General features: G+C 36.2%; 2 protein-coding genes across 4 annotated transcripts in view; one reads left to right on the top strand and one right to left on the bottom strand.

Moving 5' to 3' along the window:
* The window catches only part of LOC113820711 (uncharacterized), a 16570-nt gene extending 7499 nt beyond the window's left edge, over positions 1–9071 (bottom strand). For both annotated transcript variants that reach the window (XM_070128752.1, XM_070128751.1), the window contains exons 1-9: positions 8957–9071; positions 5788–5878; positions 4975–5121; positions 4722–4788; positions 3599–3878; positions 1180–1411; positions 605–762; positions 329–452; positions 46–188 (exon numbers count right to left, since the gene is read on the bottom strand). In XM_070128752.1, coding sequence (XP_069984853.1) covers positions 46–188; positions 329–452; positions 605–762; positions 1180–1411; positions 3599–3878; positions 4722–4788; positions 4975–5121; positions 5788–5878; positions 8957–9033 — 1319 coding nt within the window. In that variant the 5' untranslated portion in view covers positions 9034–9071. The remainder of the gene's footprint in view (positions 1–45; positions 189–328; positions 453–604; positions 763–1179; positions 1412–3598; positions 3879–4721; positions 4789–4974; positions 5122–5787; positions 5879–8956) is intronic.
* A 310-nt stretch (positions 9072–9381) lies between these two features.
* Positions 9382–10000, top strand: part of LOC113820720 (ubiquitin domain-containing protein UBFD1) — a 48725-nt gene continuing 48106 nt past the window's right edge. For both annotated transcript variants that reach the window (XM_070128754.1, XM_070128753.1), the window contains exon 1: positions 9382–9541. In XM_070128754.1, coding sequence (XP_069984855.1) covers positions 9397–9541 — 145 coding nt within the window. In that variant the 5' untranslated portion in view covers positions 9382–9396. The remainder of the gene's footprint in view (positions 9542–10000) is intronic.

Raw genomic sequence — 10000 nt, 5'->3', positions numbered from 1 at the left:
TTGTACAAGCTTCCCAACTCAGTTCCTACAAGGGACTTTATATACCTGAAAGCATCCTCCTCATTCAAGAAGACTGCTTCAGCAATGCCTTCTCTCACTATTCGAGCATCAATAATTGGTCCAATGGTCCCAAACAGCTCTTCCATGTCTTCAACACTAACGCAGTGGTGAAGATTAGTAACCAATACCTGTGAAGACACATATTATAGAAGTTTTAACTGAAAATACTTTGGTTATTCTATTGGCTACAAAAAATTACTGCTACAAGTGAATACAATGTAAAAATATCTATTTAATTTCTAATCAAGGTTTAAATTTTTTAATGTACCTTGAATCCCTGAGGAGCACTTGACCTTTGAGGCTGATCAAGGCGTGCCATTAGACCAGACGACAGAGGAGCCATCTTCTTTGGGCGAGTGACAGTCTCCACATCCTCATCATCATATGCCGGCCTGCATCAAGAAAGTTTGATTAGTTCTATATTTCTTCTGAATATTCAATGCTTCAACATTTATACTCACAGTGCAAACTAGATCTTTAAATCCTTAGCAAATGTTACAGTTACCATATATCACTGAACAACTTGCTAAGGACATTTTCCTACCGTTTCTTGGCAGGAGACCTGGTTGCTATTCTAGCAGGCACTCGAGGAGGTGGAGCTCTTGAGGCTGTGACCCTTGTTGCAGGGGCCCTTGCTGCTGGCACTCTTGAAGGCAACCTGGGTGGTGACTCCCATTCATCGCTATACTGTGGACTTTGCTCCTAACCATGGGGAAATACAGTGCGAAGTGAGAAAGAAAGAAGAAAACACAAATAACTTATTCTTTTACATCAGTAAGGGCTATATATTCTACTACACTTTTAGAGAACACAAGAAAAATGTCATTAATACATTAATTTTAAGTGACATCCAATCACATCATGGCAAATATTTTACTAAAATAGGGCGACAGTGGCTAGGATGATGCCTTGAGAACCTGACCATGTATTGGACAATAGCTCTGGTGTGAAATGGTGACAGGTAATGTACAGTGGCCGTGCCAAACTTTGTTCAATATCTTACTCATGGTAAATGGGTTGGACAGAATGAATTGCCCTCTATTCTCTTGGGAGTTTTATTTTTTCTGGTTCCTATGAAACATACTGAAAGTGATGATAAAGCTACTTTATCAGACTTACCCTGAAATTATTTGCTGTAGTTATTTTTAAACGAGTTGGTCTGATCTCTTCCATCTCTGGAGATTTTCTGGAACGGTACAGCCTGTGCTCAGGAGATCGAGCTCTCATCATGGCATCTGACCGCATCCCACTCACACTGTATGTCTGTGATCCTGCTGAAGACAGCCCCATGGATCGGATAGGAGGATTCCTGGCTGTCAGCTTCACCGGGGGTTCCCTCAACTCTTGCTGTCTGTACAAAATGCCATGAGAGGAGAGTTAATACTCTTACCCAACTGAAGACACAATACCTCAAAATAATGACCATAACTTATCATAAATGTGCAATATGTGTAACTGTTGCCCAAGTGACCAGTGTAAAATTTAATCCTGGGGGTGCCATCCCACAAAATGGTTTACAAAAAAGTGCTTGAACTGGTTAATGGTTATAAAACAAATAATTGTGCTAGACATCATAGGTCTAGAGTAAAGTATTGTGGCAAAAAGGGTAAAAAAAAGTTGGTGATTAGGATAAAATGTGTTTGATGTCAAAGATTATAGAGCATTATAGGATAGTATGGTAGTGAAAAGGGTAAAGAAGGGTAGCAAATGAAGTAAAGCAGTGATTAGTCAAAGAGGAAAGGGTTAAGGGTATAGGGCAATTGGATGAATTGGAGTATATATGTGGCTGGGGAAGGAACAGGAACCTTGTTTATGGAAAACTGGCTAAGAGTCATTATGAAACGGGTAGAGATGGCTGTTACAGAAGTAGGATAAGAATCCAGGGAATGAGATAGGAAGACTGGAGAAAGTGGTGAAATATCAGGAAGAATGTCAGGAGGGGAGAGATCCAGAGAAGAAACGAAGGAATGATAATGGGGAATGAAAAGGGAATGGTGCACATGGAGGAGACGATGGGGTGTGCTGGGAGAGAGTGGGAGGAAGTGGGGTAGAGGGAACTTGAGGAGGAGGAGGATGGATATCAGCAAATACTTTGTATGTAGAGGGAATAAGAATGGAGGGATTGGAGGGTGGATGAGACAGCGGAGCATTCTAGAGGCACGGTCAGACTACCCATAAATTTCACTGGAATACTGCGATTTTCTATGGGCTTAAACCAGCCCACCCATCCATGGTGTTCACATTGCGAAAAGAACAATCGGTTTTGTCCTGTGGAATTGTGGCAATTAACCACAGAAACTTGCTATGCATCCTGCAATCTTCTCCCTAACTCTTGCTTCTCTTTCAAGCTTCTAGAGTTCTAATCTTTTCTAGGAGGAAGTGCTTCAGAATTCCACATTTCAAATATTCATGGGATCTGAGGTTTCAATTTATGGTTGGTGGCTATGCTTTTGTTTATACTCCTGATGGACAAATTTTTGACCCAGAGAAGTCTGATCTTCACTATCTTTTGTAATATAGTATTTCAAATAAAACACACTATATCTGCAAAGCTGGAAATCACTACCAAACAGTACATATCAAAGTACTGGAAGCCTGGGATAGCAAACAATGCATATTTACTTTCCACAAAGTTAACCTTGGTTTGGCTTTATTTGTTACACTCATATCTATAATTTGTTAGAGTAACCAACGTTTCACATATCAAACTCTTGACTAGTAATATTATGCACCATTTATTTGATCTTGGTTAATATATATTGTGCAGAATCCCGACTTCTAGTATTCTAATTACTATTTTTATTTGTCTCTATCACTCATCTGCTATTTCAGATTCTCTTATATCAATTATCACTTCCATCTACTCATGAACTGCTCTAATAATTCAGTGAATACTTTAAAGTTATCTGTTGAAGATCTGTATCCTCTTTACAACAAGAATGATGATGAGGCACACAAGGCTTCCCTCATGTGGCGTCCTCATGGTTGAAACCTGCGCAAACTATGAAAACAGTTGGTGAGAAACATCCATCAAAATTATCAACTCTTTGTGAATCATTTTTGTCTCTGCTTCCCAGGTATCATTTTATGACAACTTCTGTCAACTGTGCTTTAGGAACACAACTGGGTGATACTGACATCTCCACCCTCAACCATACAGATAACCTCATTACACTAAGTAAAAGTATTAGCTAAATTGCTAACCTTGACCATGTGTAGTTGATCGTGGTCTGCTGATATCACAACCTTAGCTGACATTTTTGTTCTTTTCTTGCTTTTAACCCTTTATTGATTTAATCATTTCATAGTGACCTTGACGTTTCTCTCTTTGATCAAAGAGCAATTTCCTTTTTGAATGGGCCAAAATACTGAAATCTCCATGAGGTTAATGCCTTTTTTGTTAAGGAAAAAATAATGTTCTTAAGATTAGACCTTGTAGAGAAAATGGATACCTGTAAGGGTTGCACTGAATTACCAAATCTGCTGTGGAGAGATTAGACCATATACAACTGTCGATGCGAACACAGAGTCAAAATACCTTGCGACTTGCTGATAGGATGGATTATAAAAGTCTGCTTTGTCATTCTTGATTGTCACAACATGGGGGTTATTTGGCAACGGATGATAACGTTCACCATCCCGAGTTCTTGTAACAGACTGTGGTCGACTGTTTGACGGAATTTGCCTCTGCAGTCCTTTTGAGAAATTGGTAGCAGTTGGCTTTCCTCTAACTATGACATTCCCTTTGCCGAGGCCATCACCCCCAGCCACTGTGCGGATCAGTGAAGTTCCTTGCATGCGTGTCTGTCCACCAAGGTCTGTTAACATAGATAACAAGGAAATAACTTTTAGTAAATTGTCAATTAATCCAATTAAAAGGGGGCCATTTTCCATCAACCAGCTTTTATGTAATACTGAGTTACTTCATCAGTTGAACATTTTAGCAAACAGTTTTATTATCATTTTAATAGTCCTTTACATTTTCATCTTTTTCTTTTGTGCATAGGATTAAAGAAAGAAAGAAAAGAAAAGAAAAGAAAAGAAGAAGAAGAAGAAGAAAAAAAAAATTATATATATATATATATATATATATATATATATATATATATATATATATATATATATATATATATATATATATATGAAAAATACATACAAATCAAATATATATATATATATACATATATATATATATATATATATATATATATATATATATATATATATATGTATATATAATATATATATATATATATATATATATATGAAAAATATAACTACTACATATATATATATATATATATATATATATATATATATATATATATATATATATATATATATATATATATGTATATATATATATATATGTATATATATATATATATATATATATATATATATATATATATAATGTATATATATATATATGTATATATATATGTATATATATATATATGTATATATATGTATATGTATATATATATATATATATATATATATATATATATATATATATATATATATATATATATATATATATATATATATATATATATATATATATATATGAAAAATACTACTACTAACATAATACCATAACAACAGCAACAATAAAAAATCTAAAACCTCCAAAATAACATGTATATTGGTCCACTTACAAGATGGAAAATTCTCATTCCTCATGTTCTCGTCCATTAGTCTGGGGGTCTTCCGTATGACAGGATTCTAAAAAGAACAATCACTGATGTTAAAAATGTATCCATTTAACACAGTTTCAACAGTAATTAGAAGAAACTACAATGGCACTGGCATTACACACTTAAAATAAATAAAAGGAGACAATTATATCAAATCAAACTTCAAATATATGCAGTCAATAACAACATAAAGAGTAGAGCTGTAACTGCATACCTTCTGTGTTGCATTGGAGAACTTCCTGTTCTTGTTGATCTTGTCTCGAGCATCACCCTGCTTTGCAATTTCAGCAAGGCGATCCCGTGCATCTCTGAACCGAAGACGTTTCTTCTGGATGATTTTGTTTCTAGCATCACCAATAACCTGAAAAGACGTGACATGGTTATTTCCATAATTTCTTGTTTCTCACTGTGATATCAAAGAAGATACAATCTCAATACACTAAATCTGTCACTTACGAGAGAACCACATATGATGGAAAATTTATCAACTACAAGTGCTAAATGTTGCTTACTATCAACCAGCAAGATCTGGTCTTAAAGATATGTAAGTATATTTCAGTTTACATAATACAATATTTCTGCCAAGAAAAATTTGACCTCATCAAATAAGTGAGTATATTAGCCTGTTGCCAGTCTCTTACTACTGAAGGTGATGAAAAAGGAAAAAAAAGTAGAAGATTGATTATGGTAAGGGAAAAGAGTGGAGGAATATAATTTTACAATAAACCTATATAATGAAAAATAAGAGTATCTAATATAAAGGTTGTATAAGTTGACAATAGTTACAGCCAAGTCTGGGATCCTATGCAAGTGTGCCTGAGGCTTAATAAGTATCCAGTCAGTTCACAAGAAACTACCACATTGATAGAAGCAAAAGAAATGAAGTACAATCCTACACAAATGGGGAGATGGGCAACATATAAATTATTCAGGAGATTCTACAATACAACTTGTTTGTATTCCTAATAAACCACAGGTTCCTGAAAAAGAGAAAACTACAAGAGCTTGCTGCATGAGAGATACATACCCCTTGTGCTGGTGGTCCGACTATCAGATTTGGGCGTCCTTTGATAAGTCGACCTCTTCCTTGTCCCCCTCCCACGTCCTTTACTATGTTTCTGAAAGGATAGAAAAACACAATCAGTCTACATTTCCTGCCTCAGTAGATGTTATAGCCTTGACTTGCACATGGATAAATGTTTTATACATGAAAATACTCTGATAAATAATTTGCAATAAATGAATGTATAAATAAATGACTAATCAACACAAAGCTGCTGGGGATGGCGTGTAAATACATTCCATGTCTAGTGCAATTTTTGTTTATGAATACAGAGATGGCTTCACAACTTTTTACTTACCTACCATGGAAACAATTACTAGTCCTACCTATCTCTCCTGTTTACCTTTTTCCTTGATTTTCAAATATATGCTTTCCTATTATTCGTTGCTATTAGTATTGTCAATGATTTATGTTTATGGTATGGATGAACTAAGCTAGAGCAAATTGAAGATGATATTCTTGTAGAAGATAAAAAGTTACAGTTGTTACTACAAAAAATAATTTGCAGACATGATTGGTAATGCCACAAATAAAGGAAAAAGACTGAAGAAATTGCCCAAGTCTACTCTGGGCTCCTAAGTTTAAGCTCTATCTTGCTGTACATGCCGACATGAAGACAATGCTTGCTGTTAGATGTTGAGGCACAGCAATCTGGGTCACTGAATAAAGTTTGTGACATGGAATTAGGGACTTAGCCCATGGCAAATGCATCTGTACTGTAGAGAATTACCATTATTAACAAAACAATAATGGGCAGAACATAAGCAGTTGCCAGCCATCTCATGTGCAAAACCCTGGTGTCCCCGCCAGTGTGACGCTGTATCGGGGCTTGCACTCTGATGCAGCAGCGGGCTGCGGCTGGCAGGCGGATAGAGTCCGGCGCAACTCCGACCGCTGATTTTGTAGCCGCCCGGAATCTTTTATTTTCAGCGGTAAAATATACCGGCGTTAATGTGTTAACTTGTAAAAGTAATGACATAGTTTTTCTTGTTACTATTGCTGCTACGCTTATTAAAAATGTACAAAAGCATAAATTTATAACTATATGTGTATGCCTCTGCTTGCTTATACAGACTCATGCATATATACATACACAGTCTGGGCACTTAGAAATAAACAACTATGTCTATTTACAAATACCAATACATTTGGGCATGTTACAGTATATGTTTTACATACTGGCTAAAGAGATATTTCAATGAACTAGTTACTGTTGAAAGAGCCATGTTTATCTTGCCTGGACATATCAAAATGAATAACTGTAGATCTGGCAGCCTGGTTGAAAACTTTCTACTGTGAACTGAGTATAACTGTTGTGAACCTGAGATACTGGATACACAAATGACAAAAACATTGGTGCAAAGAATACATAACTTCTTACTCTCTCAAGAGAAAATTACTGATATCTATCGTAAAAGATGGAAAGAATGGGCATGACAGTTATATTTTGTGTTCAGTTATACAATCTATTTTGATGAATTTAGGTATACAGAATAAGAAATAGCTATTTTTACTCTCAGAAATAAATCTGAAGTCATTTTTCCTCAGCTGAAATACGGTTACATATGATTTAAAGACAATGATAATTTTGCTACCAATTCCACAGTAAATCCTCTTCAATGGGAAGTCAGCAGCTAAAGTGAAAAATTATGCTTGAAATAATGAACAAACTGGATGCATACGGGGGAGGCTGCCAATGAATACTGTCTTAAATATCCCCGTCATGATGGGGCTAAAATTATCTGTGACATGATCATCAAACAACAGTATTTTTCTTTCTGGCAGGGTTTATGCGGTGTACAGTCATGATGCATATATATATAAAACACAATTTTGTCGAGACGGCTATTGTTGTACCTGTCACTATGGACATATAGGCCTATGTTCAGGACGCAGCGACTTCTATCAAGTATCATGATAAATTACAACCTCTTTAATACAAATTTCCATATTACATATCTTTATCAGAATTATAGAACACTGTTTGTTTGCCTTTATTTCAAATACTTTATTTCTTTCAAAAAGCACAATCACTAATGATTACTCTTTACGGTATGGAAACACTAAGCAAGGGTAAATTGAAGATGATAATTGTGTAAAGAATAAAAAGATGCCTTTGTCACTACAAGAAATAACCCAGAGGCATGACCAGTAAACACCAGATGTAAATGGAAAAAGATCACAGTCTACATCCACTTAGTCCTACCGATTTTTAGCTACATCTTGCCACACATACTATGATGAAGATGTTTGATGGGAGGTGTTATGGGGCAAAGTCTGACATTAGCCTTCCCCTCCGGGAGTGCCCAAAGCCCAGTCACAGCAACTTAATTTGTAAATAAAATGTGATGCAGAGAATACTTCATTATAGACTCCTGTGGTCTAACCATAATATTTCACCAGTCAATTATTATAATGACTATTTCCCTTTTATGTCCAATACTACAGCATGACTATTTTCTGTAAAAGTTTCCATGCCTTTTCTGGAGCTACACATCACAAGAACATACAAAGAGGGCCACATGATGATGTAACCTTTAAATTTTTCTAGAAAAAGTCCTAATTTGAATGTCACTGTATATATTTCGTAAACTATTTACCATAGATCTATGACTCACTAATCAGCTGCATATGTAAACACGCAGACGACGCATCTCGCCACTAGCGTCCACGTCCACCAAATAAGTAAACAGTAGAAAAAGGTTTTCCCTTCTGCACTATATTATCGCGTTTCCTATACCTATTTGAGAGTATTTTGTAAAAGTTCACTCAGAGCCGATATCAATAACTTTCGTCAACATCGCAAAACATTGCACATCGTATCCCAAATACACACATTAAGAACACCAAATTACACTGGCGGCTTTAAAGTAATTGTGAGGGGAACGAAACCACTTCCACATCCATTTTATAGGCGTTCAATAACGGTATATTTCTATACTAGGCCTCTTGTCGGCGAAAAAAAAACTTGAAAAATCAAATAACTAAACTGGGCCGATGGTTTTTGAGAGGTGGAAGGAGCCGCTCTAACTTATTAAAAATACGGCCCTAATCCGGCATAAACACCGACCATCTTGAATAAAAAAATGTTTCCTTATCATGATGTATATATATAGAAATTTCTCTTCATCACCTATTGCCTGGTTTGTTTCCTGGGCGGATATTTCTCTGCTTGATGATATCGTCGAGGCTGAGCTGCGAGTCGGCCATGTTTGTTTGTCATCGGAGTCAAGCGAGAAACTAGATCGGTATCCTTTTCATCTCTCCGTCTCAATTAATCAACTTAGAAATTAATACAATGATTAAAACATATTCGGAATGCCAAATTGAAGTTAAGGACTAGAAATTACTTATAAATATTTTTTGAAAGGAGGTAATGAACATGGTTAGATTTCCATTTTATTGTTGTTTGTTGTCATCGCGACGTCGGGGTCAAATAAAAAACCAAATCCTCCCATTAATCTTTATTCATTTAGATTTGAAAAAAATACCAAGAAACAAGTGCAATGAACAACGAGACTGAATCATCAATGGTATGTGATTTTTGAAGAATGTCATTCGTCATCGGGGGGTATGAGGCTCTCATTTGATTGTTGTTGTTGTGATCCCGAGAACGTCCTTTGGTCGAGCTCAACACAGACCCGCTTCAGCCTCTCCCTTAGAGCCTTTCTCGAGCCTTCTCTCAAGCTTTTCGCGATGTCCAACGAGGAGAAGGAAGGTGATTATCACGTGCAGGGCCTCGTGCGAAGGGGAGTTGCTGGACATGAAGGGCGGCGCTGAAGGGTCTCATGGGCGAAGGAATCCGTGCCACGAGTGTCATGAGGATCAGCTGTTTTCTCACGTCGAGGCACATGAACGCGCATGACGTTTCGAGTTTTGTGGAATTTTTGGTGGATTTGGTGGATGGGAGTTGATTTTGGAATTAAATGATGGATTTAGGGGTTGCCACTGCCCGATTGTGGATCGAGAGTTCTTGGTGATCAGACTTGGGTTTCGATCACGCTCATTATTTATATGCATTTATATTATTTTGGTCAAGAGGAAGTAGATGGTGTTTTTATGTATATTTTGGATACACCTATAGCATTGTATTGAGGGAGGGATAGGTGGCACTTGTTCATTTATGTGAAATAAGTATTTTTTTCTTTGTGAGTGGGAGACAAGCAGTAGTACTTTT

The sequence above is a fragment of the Penaeus vannamei genome, chromosome 13, assembly GCF_042767895.1.
Source record: "Penaeus vannamei isolate JL-2024 chromosome 13, ASM4276789v1, whole genome shotgun sequence".
Taxonomy (NCBI): Eukaryota; Metazoa; Arthropoda; class Malacostraca; order Decapoda; family Penaeidae; genus Penaeus; species Penaeus vannamei.
Note: the sequence above shows the minus strand (reverse complement) of the source record. Positions and strands in the feature narration are given on the sequence as shown.